We start from the raw sequence: 18,525 nt of genomic DNA, 5'->3' as shown, positions 1-18,525 counted from the left end.
CAAATTAGGACCTCTCTAGATCAGGCATATCAAATTAGATCTTATCTTTATCTACGGGCTTATAAAGGGTATTTCCCACTCTTCGGTATCCACTCCTTCACACTCTATGATATCAACCCACAATCTACGCAATAAGGAAAATATTCTAGCGACTCCAAGAACCCACACAAATGTATGCCAGAATTTTCCCGTTATTCGCTATTCAAGCGTGTGAAACAGACTGCCAGTAAACCTCTATTGTAGTGAAACTACAATCCTATCCCAAAGTTTCCTTGATGATTTTCCTTCCGAAATTGGATTGTGTCACCCATTGAATATCAACGTGTTTAATAATGATTTATACAGACAAGGTCTGTCATCTACATAATTGACTGAAAAGCAAAGTAAAACCTTTGAAATTTTTCACGTCCATTTTATTTTTTTTATTCATCTTAATATATGAGGTCTATTTACGTTCATATTTATAATTGTTATTGTTATTAATATCATCACTGGTCCCTCGACACGTAAGATATTCTTTTCACATCTTCTTGTCTTTCTAAACATATTTTATTCCTAAAAATCCCAAGTCTATTGGTAAAAACACATGAAACTACCCTGTATTACACTTAAATAAATTAACTTCTCAGATTAATTTTACCTTAACCACATACATATAACACATAGAAATCTATATTTGACTATCCTTTGCAATTAATTGTGACTATCATAGCATCATTCTGAATTATCATTGAACGAATGTTTATACTGATACCCGGTTTCACTCTGTATACTGTTACGTAAATCTACATGAAATTATCCGGGTGCACTAAATGAATTTTTTTAATTGTTGATTTATTTCAGAGATCGATATTCATGCACTATTATTATCATGATTGGACCCTTTCACTGGGTGTTCATTTCTCTTCTCTATTTTTCCTTCTAAATAAATATTATTCTTAAGATTACGAGGTTTATAATTAAGACAATAACTTGTATTAGGCTTAAACCAACTTCCCATAGTCCTTTTATCTTCACTATGAACATACAACTCATACATATTGATTATCTTTTGCACCTAATTGAGACTTTCATGGCATCACTTCAAACAATGACTGCATAAACACTTATTTTAACACCATATCTTACTGCAATGATGAGTTATTTACTTATATATTTATTTTGTTTTATTTTATTTTTATTACTCATTTTGCGATACACACATAGTTGTTTATTCTTGTTCTATGTTAAGCTATTCACGTATTTCGCGTCTCTTTTATTTCTATCCCCTTAGTTTCTTCCTTTCCTTCTTTAAAATCAATTTAAAATTCTTACCAATTACACAGAACCTGATTTATTATTACTATTCTGTTAGTAATATTTTCTTTTCTTCTTTTTTTCTCTTTTTCAAGCGTGGCAAATGTAATGCTAACATTAATGAAACTTGTGTATTATTGCGTTTTTGAAGAAACGCGAAATTGTTTCTTCACAACACATATGTACCCATAAGATGTTAATGAATAATAATAATAAATAACAGACCACCGTCAAACAATCACACACGTTCACCGGCCTAGTAAGTTTTTATAGATGGTTCGAACCGAAATGCGCGACTCTTTTGAGACCCTCAGCAGACCAACTTTATTTAAATGCAAAAATCATTAAGTTGGATGGCAACGCGACCAAAGCAATCCCCACAGTTAGGAGACTTATCGCCAAGGCAACATTGTTCGCACATCAGAACATCGAACTACTCTTGAGTATCGCAGTAGGCACATTCGGCTTGACAATCGGAGGAGTCTTACAACAATGTCTAAACAAAAGCTGGCAACTCTTGTTTTCTTCTCGAAACGCTTGCAAGACATTGAATCGAAGTATGGCATTTCCGGTGGGGAAATCTTAGCATTTTAAACATTGTGGAAGGCCAAGGATTCATTCTATTCGCCACCACGAACCTCTCATGTTCTCTTTGAGCTCGTCTTCAGACGACCACTCCCTCCGAAAGTCCCGACAGCTGGACTATACTTCGCAGTATTTCTGAGACAAAAAATGGAGATGCAGACTCGTTCTCTTGTATGAGTTTCTTGCATAGTTTCCGAGAAATCGACCTTCCTGAATTCGTCTAGCTTTTAAACGAAGACATTGATCTTCATCACGAGTCATCTTCATCAACCTTGAAACCATTAGATAAGCAAATAAGAACAGTTAAAGAAACAATATCACGTGATACGTCTACAGATAGGGATCACCCAGTCGTGCCGGAATATTATCGACTCAACGTCTTCAATACGTTGCGCAAACGTGTTTGAGTAACCATCAAGCTCATAGGAGAACGATTTTGTTAACCAGGTACAGATGAAAACGTAAGGGATTTGGCATGCTCCGTCGGGCTCCTTTACAACTCCAGACGCCCGTTTAGACCGTGTTTATCTGGATTCTGTAGGGCCCTTACCAGGTTCAAAGGGATACTCTTATCTCTCAACTTGCGTATACCATTTCACTCGGTGGCCAGCAGCAGTACTTACCAAAGTCATTATTACAGAAAAAATGGCCCGAGACTTCGTCGAACGTTGGGTAGCAAGCTTCAACTGCCACTACAAACTGTGGAGGCCAGTTCGATCCCGGACTTCTGCGTTGCCTTACTAGATTGTACGGGATCACACAATTCTGAAAGACCACCTACCACCCAAAAGCAAACGGGTCGGTATAACGCTTTCACCGAGAGCGTCAAGTTTCACATTCAGCCTCAACGATTTCACAGTAGACCGACGCTAATTTACTTGAATTACTCGCTATTCGCAATGCAGTGACAGCTCAAAATAGATACGCAGGATATCAACGGGTAAAGCATTGGGTGGCACCTAATTCATATTCAATGAATGTGGAACAAATTCAAACACGACCGATAAAATAAACGCAATGAAATCAGTTGAACCTGTTTTCACTCGACCGCAATCAACTGACGTTTTCGTTCAATCTTCCCTACCATATAACACACACGATTTTGTACGTCACGTCTCACTACGACGACCTCTTGAAACGATATACACAGGACGCTTCAAAGCACCTCAGCATGAACCTTAGTACTAAATCATCAACAACAACCGAAATAATGATAGCATCAGCATCAATCTTCTGAATGCCGTGTATTTAGTAGGTGACCCTCATCATGTCGACTTTCCACCAGTTCAGTATTCTGGTGAATGTCTCACATTTACTGTATTTCTGACATTATTCATCAATCATGTTATGCCTTCGGTTTTGTGTGATAATCTATCTAGTTCAAGGCTTCGTTTTTGTACGGGGAATTTTTCAATGCCCTCAGTCGACTGCTTCACGTTAAACTCGACTTATCAGTTTTCCTCATCTCGTTCTTCGCTGTATCATTTTGTCATAAATTCGAAGATAAATGTGTTTTTCGGTATGCTCATTTATGTGTTTGTAAATCTGTTTAACAAGGAATAGAAAAGATTTGAAAATAATTGTGCAATATCATATTCTTTCATATTTTATGTTTACGAATCAAATAAATACCTTTTTTCTCCTGTTTCTTCTTTTTATGTACGAACAACTGTAATTTCTTATAAACTGACTTAGCCTTTTTCCTTTCCAGGACAACTAGAGAAGACGAACAAATGCCGAGAAATAAGGTTAATGAAAATTTTAAGTGTATGCTTTTTCCTATTTTCAGTCGCAACATATGCCCGCCGAGTTGTAGTGGTAAATAAATCCCAGTACAAATAGTTCCTTACATCCTCGACATTTGATGCCTGATGCATTAGTTTTACTGGACTCACCTAGTTGGCGATGTTCCATTACGCATCTGCACCACAGCACGAGTGGATGCGCCGTGCTGCGCATCCCTCCTAACTGTTACCCAGATTAGATATAACGACGCTTTAAATCATTTGGACCTTCCGACTTTATTTATTATTTAACACGCATTCATGAGAGAATGTGCAGAGTTTATTTGTTTTTCTTCTGTTATTATCTTCAGCGGTTCCTCAGTCAGGAGTAATTACTCTTGAACTGGAAGAGTGGGATAGTTATACACAAATCGTCAGTAGATGGAAAGCATTCAATTACCGACCCGTTGCCTTGTTCTTTTTATTAATAAAGGTTATCGGAAAAGTTATTGATCTACTCTTTCTGGATGAAAACATGGTTTTTACCTGAGAGATCCTGTAAAACATGTCAGATGACTCCCCGGAATAGCTGGATTATCCAAATGAAATGCAACTATACAGCGCACTTTGACTTCATGGATATCTTAAAAGTATTCAAGAGAGTTAATTAGCACTTCCAGCCGTATAGAGTGAATTCTGTGAACATGAGAGAGTTCCTCATGTCATGGGTCTTAGATTACCTAGACTAGTTATTATAAACTGTTAGAGTCTATAATCCTTTGTCAAACTGGTTTCCAATGTCAAATAGAGTACCCCAAGCTTCAACCCCTGAATTACTTCTTTGTTTGTTTGTTTATTAATTGCCTGACCGACTCTCTTGACTCTCAAACTTTTTCATTAAGATTACTTCATAATCTGGGAGGGGGAACAGGTGGCCTCGGTTAAATCATGACACTAAAAAACCTACATACAATACACAGCTGGACTTATAAAGACCCTCTCCCTATAAACACTAAGAAATACGCAAAGTGAAAAATAGACAGCAGTAACTTTCCACACACAGAGTACTTCCTGGCAGTTCTCAGTATCACACTACAACTGCTGGATAGGGCCTAACACTCTTGATGTTCCTTCCGAATAACATTCCTCAGTCAATAAAGTACAGACAATCAGAAACACTTAGCAATCGGACTCTGAAATTACCTAATCTTATCAGCGTTTAACCAAGATGTCATTTGGTGAATGAGATCAAGTTACGTCCTCTCTAAGAAGGATATCGCTACCCTGGAACATATTCCAAAGAAGAGAAGTTACATTGTCTGCGGATTAAAAGACAAATCCTACCCAGCTCGCTTGGAGGCACTTGACTCGAATTCAGTTCTGCAAGTGATGATAATGGAGGATATTGTCATAAAGTTGTTGTGTCCTCTATTTTCAAAAGATACATCAATTTTGGTGGAGGTGCTGAACGGTTTGGTCATGGAGCTTTCATCATTATCCTGTAACCCATCACCTGGTAGCTGTCTACTGAAAATTGTGCTGATGATGTCGTACAACATAAGTTGAAGGTCTCACGATCAAACCATCCATCTCAGAAAATAAAACTCCACCAAAATCACCAACCTGGGCTATTAATGTTCTCCATCATCTCAAGACATAAATTTTTTAGATCATGTGAGTAGTCTGAAACCCAAATGGGTGTTATGGTTTAGATAACGCTGATACTTATTCCTGCTGAGCTATAGGCATGAATAAATATTTTGATAAGTACCATAACCATACCAAAACAACGAGAAGTGAGGTCAATGAAATCAATCTGTTTATGCGAGCTTGTCACAACGATATCGGATAGTGGAAGTCAAGCTCACTCACGAACCAAATGTATCAGTACCGAAAGACTTGTCATATTTATTGGGATCTTTGTAACGTAGAAACTGAGAATGTATAAATGATCACCAATAAATATGCAAAACCATTCTATCAGATCAATATAAAGCAGCTAAAAACCCATACATTTAAGACAGGTCTTCAGAAATGTATCACATACACCCGTTTGATGTTAGAACATTGAGTATTGTATGTACCATAATGTTTTAGTCAGCTGTTGTTACCGAATTAAGAGTTGATGCCTTTTTAAAGTACAAAATGTGTTCACGCTTTAGCATAGTTATTTTCTTTGGGATCGTCCTATCACTTTTCCAGTTGGATGTTGCAGGGAATTACAATCTACAAAATGCAAAACTGTTCTTTAAAAATGTATTTCACAATACAGCTAAGAAGTTGGCATTCATTAATGTATGTTGTTATAGAATAAAATGTTTTTAACCTAATAATGAAATCTGTTAGACCCTTTTGAAACATCTAGTTTATAAAGTTTTATATATATGTCATTGTCTCTGTTTGATTGACATCAAGTCGACTGTTTGTAATTCGTGAACGTTTAACCTCGTTTTACTTTTTAGTGAGTTTACATCGACAAAGGTATTCACTGCTTACTAGACAAACGGTATAGAAACTACTCACAACTTATTTTCTCATTTATATGGGAGTTCAGCTGCATATCGCAGCATATTTTTTCATTCAGAGGTTACAAACTGGATAGCTATCTGGTGTCTGAAACATTTTACTTAATCTAATAAGGACTTCACCTGTAGAAACCCTTAGCTTACAGGAATGTGATGTACGTTTATTGTCGGTGAGTGGGTGTGACGAAGAGTGTTTCCGAATGAGTTATGCTCTTGCATTTTTAGATTCCCGTTTTGAGAAAGAAGTCCGACGGAATGTGCTAGAAATGCGTTATGGTCTTCAGGTCACAGGTTACTGAAGGCAGTAATTCATTGTGGTGAAGTGCTAAGACAGATATTTACAATACCTCTGTTATCTCCAAGTACATGGAGACACTCTTAATTGAAGCGATGTGGATTATTCATCTCATAGATCCGCTTGACAAGAATCTGAGGTCGTCTTGAAGTTCTTCGTAATCACCATCCATTTAATCGATATTTCGTTGACGTTTTTTTAACAACAGGTCTTTGGAAATATATATTTTGTATGATTTTGTCCTCAAAGTCGGTCGCCATCTGATTGATTCGCACTTAGTTCTAGTTACCATTCGTTGTTTGTGTAGCCATGGATCTATTCCAGTTGATCAGATTTTAAAACCAGTCAATTAAAAAGAAACAACCATGTTCGTTACCACGGCCTCTACTACATATATATTTTCTGTGCGGGTTATTGATTGATATCGAACATACTATGATTCCCACCCAAAAATGTAGAAGAGTGCACGTAAAACATATTTTTAAAACTTCATTAAACCGTGACTAAAAGCGCACGCAGAAATCAGCTTAGGTCGAACATGAGGTCTTGATGAAATGTTTTTGCTTCACTTAAAAGAGCAAATATAGTAACTAAAAATATACTTCATAATTAACTAATCGTCTACAAGATATCAAGAGACTAAAGAAAAGGCACCATTAGAAAGTTTACAGCCGAAATCTCAAGAGAGAATTATAGCACCTCTTCTACAATCAGGTTTGTTTACGGGCAATTTTATCCAACAGTTCAATTAACTTATTCAACAAACAGTATTATTCTAATGGTAACAATTTGTCAATTTCTTGTATTATTATTATTATTATCATGTCTGCATAAACATGTATGTTCGATCACATGTGAGGGCCTACGCGCATATTCCTAACTACACTTTATAGGTTAGTTGTTAAAAAATCATATGATGAATCACTCGCTTTCCCACATATATATGTTCTTTAATCTTATTGATTGCTTCTATTCGATTTGACTCGGAATCCGCCTCTGTATTCGCTTGTTCGTGCGCACCAGCCTTTCGTTTTGTTTGCTTGTAGAGCATTGTAGTCTGTGCTATCTAATGATAAACTGTAGTTGGCGCTTCATGTTTCCTTCTGAATTTGTGCACTGTCGGGATTAATTTAATAAAGGTTATCAGGGTTATTGATAAACTAGGCCTAATGAATTATCTCCAAGCCAAGCCACCATAGAATATCTAAATGTATCTGGAATTAAGTAGTTTAAAGCTAGAAACAACCAAATTATATCACAGCCGACTTTTGAATATTACTTAGACATTTTCTTTAGTTGCGATTTGGAATGGTATTTATCATCTTCAGCAACTTATCAAACTAAATGAGTTACCTGAGGTCTGACATTAATTTCTGAATTAATAAACAAGAAGCCTTCTATTGTCGTATAAATTTAAGACTAGTCCGTTACTTTCCAATATTGTCATATTTTAAACTTTCAAATAAAAACTGAGTAACAGTTAAGGACGGGACCAAACGCGCACGACAATGCTAAACTTTTTTGAATACTACTCACGTGTTTTACTGAACATTACACCAGAATGATTTCGGCATGTGTCTCCTCTTTGGTACATTTTAACTACATCTTTCGCGAACAGTGTCTATTCAATCTGATACGACAGTGATAATTGAGGACATTACAAATATTTAAAAGTTACATCAATCTTTTCTATTTTTAAGGACTAATGCATTTGGTTTCTTCAAATTTGAGCATTCTGTAACTCATGCATTTAAGTCAAATAATTATGGGCGATCGATTTAGTATCCGTGAATTTATTTACTTGCTGGTTTTTGATTATTTTCTTATAAGAGGTGGATGAAAGTTTTAATTTTTTGATGCGTTTAAAAATTTGAATTATATTTAGCATCATCCACGAAGTGTTTAAATTTGACCGAAATATTGATTATTTTCCTTCTTATAAATCATCTTGTAAGTCTGTGTATCAAAAAATCGACCCCAAGTGATCTCCAATGAACAAATTTACTGAATTTTCCGAAATTTATTCTTCATTGCCATGCACAATGATCGGTAGATCTCCAAAATGGACCACAATTATCGTTATTGGCACTTTAGGCGGTGTAAACAACTTGCAACTGGAGATTTCGAACATTGTTCCGGTCTTTATTAAGTTTTAGTGAGAACTAATTAGATTAATTATCCGTATATAAATAGATCATTCTATTCAGAGTTAAATTTAGAGTCAGAACTAATCTGACCTGTTATGACAACCTTGATATTTAGTTTATTGTTGTTTTTAGGTTCACTTACGGTAGTGTTTATAATATCGTTTCGGGGGAAAAGTTACACGTAAATATTCAAACAGTTTTATATTCCAGCCTTCTAAAAATAACATGGATTTCAACTTTAAGTGCCTGAAGGTACGAATACACATCGACCTAAATTCCCACATACTAACTCAGCACAGTAATATCTGATCGACAAGATGTGCGGGATCGTGGATGCGCACTGCTGAGGAGTCCCATAATAGGAGGAAACGGCCGTCCAGTGCTTCCAGGTTTTCGATGGTGGTCTAGCTTCAATTGACTCATGATTTCAACTGTGAAAATACTAAATTCTCCGCAAAATCCCCTCTGAAGATGTAAAATGTCAAAAACAAAGGGAAATTTTGTGGCAACTACAGTTAGTGGAAAATGAGTAGCCTTAACCGAGTCACGAAAGATTGGAATGATATCAATCTTACGATTTAGGTAGTGAATTAATGTATCTATCCAAATGCGATCATTCTCTTTATTTTTCTAGACGTCTCATTCGGGAATTTCGCATGATCAAACGTGGTCAAGATCAGTAGTCAGTGAATTAAGAAATGAGTACCTTGTCCTAATTTACCCGCCTTTAGCTTATTTTAACCTACTTCTATTTCCAAAAATGTCGTATACAAGTGTAAGTAGTGATCAGTAATGAGTAACAGATGTTTCAACGAATTAGTACGACGAACATTTATAGGCTCATAGGAGAATGTATCATTTTAACTGGTACGATGCCCCTGACATCAGTTAGCGTGAAAAAATTTTGCTGAGTGATTTTTTTATTGTTAGTATATTTCCTCTTCTAGATTAAAAGTATTATTTAAACTAATAGACCAATATATATCTATCAGTTGACATGAAGTTCTAGTACGTTAATTTGACCTCACCTATGATTACATGCTTCATACCTTATCAAAATATAATGTTATCGCTTCAATGTGTTTAAAGTTATTCTACAAAAGTTTGGCTCTATATTGTATAGACTGATTTATACTGAATTCATAAATTCCATGCTGTAAAAGTCATAATTTTTAAAATAAGACTATCGATTTGTTCTGTTCTCCAAGTAAGTGTTTAAATTTTTGTTAGAAAGTGGAACTCATTGACATTGATGATGTCAGCTTTTCAAATCTGGAGTAAACCTTCATCCAGTAGTTCTTTTCAGTTTCAAATAAAACCGAAGTATCTCCGTAGTGGAAAATCAATAATACTATTTTCAATTGCATTAACTGTTTATTTAGCATGAATTTCCTCGAAGAGCTTATTAGTCTCTAAAAATTTCATATACAATATTTATAGATACCTGTTTCATAGTAGCTAGTTTTGGACTTTTAAACATACTATAAAACCTCTTGTGACTAAATCGTAGCTGCAAAGTCACTGTAACAGTTAACTACTGATGAAATTTGAAATGGAAGGAATTCAACTACTACTAAAGGACCAGACAAAAATAACATTAGTCACAACCAAATAATCAATAAATTTCAGATTTTTCAGTCCTACATAAGGTCATCAACGTCTTGAACAGCTGAGTGGTGACGTATTGGACTGTAAAGCTGTGTGGTACGGGTTCGAACTCACACAGAGCATCAGCTCCCATGACATTTCATGTACACGTTGCTGACGATCGTCAACTAGTAGGAAATTTACATTCAGAACCTCTCGTTAACTACCTGTAACCACGTAACACCAATGATACGATCAAGTTAGGTATAGATTTTCAAAACTGCTATGTTTTCATGAAAAATACTGTTCTATCAGTAGTATTAAACAGTTATATGATGAGATGTTCAATGTGTTTATCAATTACGATAAAGAAATTAAAATATAAAGTTGTTCAGCTATGCATCGTTTTTAAATTGAATCTGTCCATCATATCACATTAATGGCTAGAAACATGGGAAACAAAACACGCATTATATTGTTTATTATGCTTTGTCTAGGTATATAAATTGGAACTAACACGTCATTCAATAAGCTTAGAACAATTCAATCTCTCTTCAGAAGTGGTCAACTATGCGGAAAGAATTGGACGTATTATTAAAGCAATGGAAAACTCTTTGAAGGTTGGCTTTGTCACAGATGTCCTTAATTATTATATTTCGTTATCTATTTTAAGTTTATATTCTCAGTTTGCTTCAATTTAAAGGTCTAAAATACCTTTTTACTATACGGTCAAACAAAGCGAATTTGTAGGTCAGTGATATAATTTTCACAATGGCAATCTTTGATCAAAAAAAGGTTTGAGTTAAATTATTGCAAAATAAATATCACTCAGAATGATGTATAAAGTGTGCAATATTTCTAAATTTTATTGTATTTGAAAGTGCTTTTTATACCATAGCTTTCTCATTAGCAAAGTGTTAGTGAATAAATAAGAAATCGGTATTTTGCTCCCACACACTTTAAATTACGGCTCAAAAATGACTAATTTTGATCAAGAAAGTTTCATATTAATTGAAAATAAATAAAATAGTTCGCATTAGTGATTCTGATGGAAATGTTCTAGAGTGAATGATTGTTGGATAGATAGATAGATATTTGGATACAGTGAATTAAAAAAGTCTAGTCGGAGTTGATAAATCAGTGAGATTTTCACCTCTGTACTACACTTTCTACCTTTAGAACTGTAATAAATATTATTGTTTTACTATAAATCCAATGATTAGCATATTTTCATTTGCCTGGTGGGTTTTGCAATATTAAACAACGCTAAACAACTTCAATATGAGCAGTAAGATACAATGGTCAATGACAGGAACCAAACAAACTGAAGCTGTCACTATCTATATCGAAGAAATCCAAACCTAAACGAATAAAATTCTTACTTATTGCAAAAGCCAGTAGTCGTCTGAACTCAGTAGCTCGGTGAATAATGCTTTGGTGTTCAAAGCAAAAGGCACTGAGTTCGAGTTTCAATCATCACAGAAATAATAACACATCGAGTTAATGAAACTGAAGTAGAACGAAATGTACATCATAGTCACTGTGGCTAGTAAAAAACCACATTGGAACTTTGTCAATATTAGTCTATCAGTATTAAGAACTGGGAAACTATGATATTACTGGTAACCACTGAGTGACTGGTCATTTTAGAAATTAATTAGAAATTCCTAGTTCTCCAATTTATGGTCGGGGCAGAGTAGTAGGTACGATTTAATAAAATAAACATACATTATTTGTATGGACCAGACTTTATCTATCATTGCACCCTTATATCTATTTTTCCAAAATAGATTTCAATGTCAAAACTTAACACAGATGACATTCACAAAAGGGAAACCACCTACAGTTATTAATGTATTCATTCGTTATTTGTGTTTTCTTCTTAGTTATACAAGGAAAATAGGAATCGACCCATCTTGTAGGGTTTTTGCATTTATCTGTTTATCCACTTATTTTACCTATTCACTTCTGTTCATTGATCGTTTTAAGGGAGTGACCTTGAAAGTGGGATTGAAAAGAAGTGCAGTGGTGTATTCCTATTCATGTAGAATAAAAATTACCTAATATTATTGGGGGCAAATATTGATGTGTGTTGAATTTCTTTCATCAGTTTGACTGAATTGTATCTGTATGCATTGTGAAATAAATAAAAACTGATATTATTTCGCCATTTGCTTTTGTGGAGATTTCTTTATCAATTTTCATTTGTAAATTTTCACATTTCCGATAGCTTTTATTTCAGTCTATATTGCTGGTAAGAAAAAGAAGTTTCAGAACTGGAAAGATGGCAAAAATTTACCAATTCTATTATATTGAGACATGTTTCTAATGGACACAATGGATTACAAGGGTAGCTGATGGATATATAAGTACTCTGGATCTCAGATTTGACCAGAAATAGTCCACTCTAGTTTCATATCAACCAGTTAATACCAAACCACGCGGAAGCTGACATATATGTGTTTATTTATTTATTTAAACACATAAATATTGATGCAAGGGGGCACCAGATATATATGCGCCACACAAAACAATGAGAATAGGAAGAGAAAAGGAGTAAGATGCATATATAAAAAAATAACATTAATGATGAGGGAAACTTAAATCTACAACCAGAAGAACTCTCTCAGTTAAGAAAGTTATGACCACTCTTTATGAAGAAAGTAAAAGAAGGTTGCAGCAGGCTCGTCACTGGCTTCTATTCTGAGCCATATCTGATAACGTCTCTAGCCACTGTGTTGCACCATCTCTCGGACCCCAGCCAGGGAGTCGTGAAGGACCAACAGAAGCTAACCCTTTGCAACTTTCTCTCATGCCACAACACCATGTCATACACTGACCACCTCTCCGCTTTTTCCAACCAGTCCCAGAGTCGGCAAGTAATGCACGACGTGGAATTCTCTGGGACGACATTCGTAGAACATGTCCAAGCCACGGAAGTCGGTGTTTCAAGATGGTGAGACCAATTGGATTGTTGTCTCTGCGCCCGAACACACGTTACCGAACCTCTGCATTACTAACATGGTGTTGCCACTGGATGTCAGCAATCCTTCGGAGTCAACGATGATCGAACACAGAGAGACGTCTAACATCCTCAACGCGGAGAGGCCAGGTTTCACAAGCATAGAGCAAAACTGCTCTCACCGACGCGTTGTAGATCCGACCGTTTACAGCCAGACTAACATCACGAAGGCGCCAAAGATGGCCCAGATTGGCATAAGCCGCTCTGGTTTTCATTATACGTACATCGATCTCATCACTCACTCCACCACCAGCACTTATGTAGCTACCTAGATACACGAACTTCCCAACTACTTCAATCTGCTCACCATCTAGGGTGAGTACAGGAATAGAATCCTGCCAGTCTGGTAGGAGTACTTTGCACTTGGAGGGTGCAAAGCACATGCCGTACCTGCGGACACTGATTGACAACTGATTAAGTGCGGATTGCATGGCTTGGGCATTACCGCACAGTAAGACAATATCATCCGCATACTCGAGGTTTAGAAGTCGTTCTCCAGGCAGCAGATCCACACCGCGATTACTTACATCCATCAGAGCTGTTTCCAGAATGTCATCGATGGCAAAGTTGAGGAGGAATGGTGAGATTGTGCAACCCTGCCTGACCCCGCTGCTTGAATGGAACAATGGAGAAAGGTGGTTGTATGCCCTCACTCTGCTTCAGGTGTTCGTGTGCAGGGCCTTTAAGATGTTAATAAACTTCTCAGGCACACCGTTCTTCAATAGACAATCCCAGAGAACAGTCCTGTCCAACGAATCGAAGGTAGCCCTGATATCAAGAAACACTACGATTGTTGGCCTGCGATAAGTATGACGGTGTTGTAACAATTGGCGGAGGGTGAAGATATGATCAATGCATCCTCGACCAGAACGGAAACTATCCTGCTCCTCGCAAGTCAGTCTTTCTCGGGTATTAAACAACCTACGAAGAATGACAGAAGCCAATAGTTTGGAGGCAATCGGAAGTAGACTTATCCCCCGATAGTTATTACAGGAAAAACGTGAACCCTTTTTAAAGATAGGGACGACTACCGACTCATTCCATGATGTTGGAACGCTTTCTGACTCCCAAACCTTTGCAAACAACACAGTCAATTCTTTAGTCAGAAAGTCACCACCATCTTTAAAAAGAGCTGTAGGTAAGTCATCTGGGCCCGGTGATTTGTGGCGCTTCAGGAGTTGGAGTTCCTCGCGGACTTCCGCCTCGTTTGGTGGATCAGTCGTCACCGGCCATAGGGGGCAGGACAAACTGGTCGATGTTGCCGGAGCAGCAGGCCAGTTGAACTGCCCTTCGAAAAATTCTACCCATCGTCCAAGACGTCGAGAGATGTTAATGATTGGCATCCCGTCATCCTCACAGATTGTTTCACTCACACCAGACTTCTTGCTGCCAGTGGCTCGGATGAGTTGGAAGAGCTTACGGCAGTTACCAGATGCAGCTGCCGCTTCCATCTCATTAGCACGCTCCGACCACCAGTGTTCTCGGTCCTTATGCAAGCTTTGCCCAATTTCGTTGCGTAACAGCGTTCATTTTGGTCATACGGCCACCCGGAGTAGACCGACGGGCTTCGATCAGTTGTAAGGAGCCAGAAGAAACCCAGTGCTTGTAAGCGGGACGTTTCGCGAAGCCGCAAGCGACTTTACTCGCCATTTCCATGACGTCATGCAGTTGCAACCAATGCTCATCTATACTTTTCGGTGGTGCGGTAGCTAGCCTAGAAGCTAGCTCCGCTTGATACTTACTTGCAACAGAAGTTGCAGCCAGTTTACTAACATCGATCCGTTGATGGCGGTCAATCCTTCGGCCACTGAAAAGTAAGGTAAGATTGGCGCAGACCAGGGCATGATCAGACTCCAGATAGGTACTCCAAAAGGAGCGGCAGTCTTGTACACAACCACGCTAGCGGTAGCTGATCGCGATGTGATCAATCTGAGTCCAGGCTTGAGATGCAGAGGGAGGATGCCAGGTGGCACATCGGCGATGACTGTACCAGAAGTTAGTGCTAGCCAGAAACAGGTTGTGGTCTGTGCACAATCGCAGTAGACGCTCCCCGTTATCTGTCCTGCGACCAACAAGTCCCCATCGGCCACCTAGACGACTCTCTTCTGTGCCTAGACGCCCGACCTGTGCATTCAAGTCTCCGGCTAATACTACAATATCTGTCGAACGCGCTTCCCGGAGAAGAACAGTTAAATGGTGGTAGAATTCATCCTTGATTGCATCCGGGCTGCAATCTGTCGGGGCATAGGCGGAGATGACGAAAAGACACCGTTTCTCACGCCGATTTCTTCTCACTTTGATGGAACTTTCTAATGTAACAGCACATAACCGACTGTTAATGGGGATCCAATCGATTAGTGTTGCCTCAGCTCTAGCGCTTAGTGCAACACCAACGCCAGCAAGACCGGACGAAGATGCCACAGAGTCCCCGGATAAGCGCACGTGAAACAAGCTTTTCGAAGCGACAGATGGAAAGCAAATCTGTATTACTTCAATAGAGTCTTGAATACGGGTCTCGGATAGACAGCAAACATCAACATTAAGACTTTCTAAAGACAGAGCCAGCCCCATCTGTTGTCTGATCTGCATTAGTGTGCGAACGTTGAAGGAAGCCAGTTTGAACAGCGTACGTGGCTTCAGAAAAACTGGTTCAGTATTCGTAATCGGTGGAAGCATCCACTTTCGACCAGACAGTAACTGGAGATCGTTTAGATAGAACAGAGTTTCCACCATGGGCGAGCTGCTGCATAAGTTGAAAAGGAAGGATACACAAATTAAGAATAAAAGGGAGTGAGTAAGCGACGTGGTAAATAATAATAATGTAAATTGTCTGACTTTTGGTAGGAGCGAGAATAGCATTGTGAGCGGAAAGCGTCATTTTCATTTATTTGCACGAGGGCTGTGATACTGTCCGAGTGACCAGACTGAAGCAGGTAGTTTTCTTGGGGGGCCATATCCCGAGCCTTTGACCCAAGGTCTAACCCACAAGGCAGTGGAGCATCGTGAGGAGATGCAGTCCCATGGTAGCCGGTGACCAACAAGAGGTTCATACGCCATTCGTCCCGTCAGGATTCTGGAGCCCATGTGCACCATTGGTATGGGATCAGGGTTTTCCAACTCCCCTATGTGGACCCTCCGTGTCCACCAACCCGGTTAAAGCGCCGAACATTCTCTTTTCGTCCTCTCAATTTGGTAAACAACACCCCCGCCCTGAGAAGGCAATGAGTAGGACTTCCCTGGCAGAGGCTATATACGCGTGGCCATGTGAGAGCATTTGGAGAGGGAGGGTGGCCTCTCCCTACTCTCGGCCGTACCAGGGCATTCGGGGGCACATATATATGTATCGGTTCAGGATGTCACATGATATCATCACAGCGTGATGAAATTATCAATACAAATGCCAGATTCTTAAAATTATCAATAGCAATCAGATTTAAGATAAGTGATCGTGAATTTTGGCGCAAACTTCATTCATCCATATGGCTAAATAGCATTTTTGCATTATAGCTGTTGTCACTTCGTGATAAAACCCTAAATCTAACACTTAACCTTAATGTCTAGCTGTAAATCCTAATCCTGATTCCTCACACTAATTTGTAGCCCTCATCTAACTCCCTCAAGTAGGTGGAATTCTCAAGATCTATGTAGCATTGCTTAAAGTTTATCCATAAATTATAGTCCCACCGAAATATATAATAATGTGGAAATCAAAGATGGAAAGGAAGGAAGGGGGTGAATGAGTATCTAGAATTGTGACCGATCCTGAGTCATTTTTACTCAACACCTCTAATCATTAATTACGATAATCTCATGAACCCTAAACAGGTAGTTTATGACGCAATTAAATGGAGGGTATTTACGAAACCTTGAGAGGTGGAATCTTAAGATTTACTTTCCTATCACAAACAGCTAACCCCTAATGTAATCTAGAAGTTAAAGATTTCATATAAATTATCTTCAAAACACTTTTGATTGGGAGGTTTATGAAGATTCTTCAGTTTGAATATGGTCTTAGTCAAAGAATAATTTTATCTAGACAATTGAAAACTAAGAAACATTAAACAATGGTTTTATTGTAATATGGGACTTCTTTGAAGTACTCACCCACTATCAAACCAAAAACTAAAGCTGGCTTCTTCCAGCCTTTGAAGAGAATCTTTGCCTTTAGGTTACGTGGTCAAGACCCAGTGGTCTAAATTTCTAACTAGTCGATTCTCTATATTTAAAAGATCACAATTCATTGATATTGGTTAGTCTCATCTTACTCATAATTCGATCAAACTACACGGACAATAGCTTCTTACTAAAACTTGAGGAATTTTTATGCACATTAGCTATCCACAAGCAAGTGATTTCTACTAGTATGATTAAAGTTCGAAATATGAACTATTGGATATCAACTCTGTGGCTTAAAAGAAAAATATTAACCATGACGTATGTGTCAATAGTTTCATTTACTTGTCAGATCTGGGTGAGGACTTCCACTGTCTAGTTATGTGCTACTATGAAGAAGTTGCCTAGTATTCCATAGATCTCAATAACCGCCTAGCTAATTTCATTCTGTGATTTGGACTATCTTCCGGTAAGGTCATATTTATTACAGACCTATCTTATTTGGAATACCGCTGGAACTGGACAACTGCTTCGTCCTAATGTGGAGCTATTCAACACTACGCATCCACAAACCATCAGAGGTCGAACCCGATACTTCCAGGTTTTCTCAGGCAATTATATTTTTATGTCTGTCTACCTAATTTCCCTTTGAAATAGTTAACCTGGAAAAAGAGAACGTATCTTTATATTCCTTTATATATTTTACTATTCTAAATTATTAGACGCTTGTCTCTTGGACGGAAGAAGAAGTTTCCAAATACTCTTGGAATCCCAAATTAAAGGTAAATGACAAAAAATGACTTTTTGTACATTTTTTTTCTAAATAGTCAAAGCTTTTATTCGTAAGGGTTCTCATTGCCGATCAGTCAATATTAGCTAATGCATATCTGGACGCAGTAGCTCACTGTGTAAAAATCAACATTGGGATGGGGTAAATTCATCTGACAAGTACTACATAGAACAAATAGTGCTCCTTGGATGCCATGATTAATTACCGTATAACGAGTAAAATCAAAAGGCTTTTGTAGTAGTCTTCAAAATACAGCAAATGAAAAACATTAAATTAATATGCTGAAATGGCGAAATTGATTTTGTTGCAACTCGTGATGATGGCCAGAATGGAAACAAAAGCATTGCGATTCAACTATTCAGTCAGTAAAAAACACAATGTGACACAAAAGGTCCACCTGAGGTATTTTTTTTTTTGGCATTTCAACAGAAGCACTTGTAA

The 18,525-nt window shown here is 37.8% G+C and overlaps 1 protein-coding gene across 1 annotated transcript in view; it reads left to right on the top strand.

Moving 5' to 3' along the window:
• Window positions 1-5,750: 5,750 nt before the first annotated feature.
• The window catches only part of Smp_124530 (dihydropyridine-sensitive l-type calcium channel, putative), a gene marked incomplete at its 5' end in the record, with an annotated part of 54,864 nt that continues 42,089 nt past the window's right edge, over window positions 5,751-18,525 (top strand). Inside the window, 3 exons of the mRNA XM_018790722.1 lie at window positions 5,751-5,900; window positions 10,657-10,779; window positions 18,017-18,076. Of these exons, the coding sequence (XP_018645964.1) occupies window positions 5,751-5,900; window positions 10,657-10,779; window positions 18,017-18,076 (333 nt within the window). The remainder of the gene's footprint in view (window positions 5,901-10,656; window positions 10,780-18,016; window positions 18,077-18,525) is intronic.

Source organism: Schistosoma mansoni (genome assembly GCF_000237925.1).
Source record: "Schistosoma mansoni, WGS project CABG00000000 data, supercontig 0037, strain Puerto Rico, whole genome shotgun sequence".
NCBI classification, from domain to species: domain Eukaryota; kingdom Metazoa; phylum Platyhelminthes; class Trematoda; order Strigeidida; family Schistosomatidae; genus Schistosoma; species Schistosoma mansoni.
This window is presented reverse-complemented; position numbering and strand designations above follow the sequence as displayed.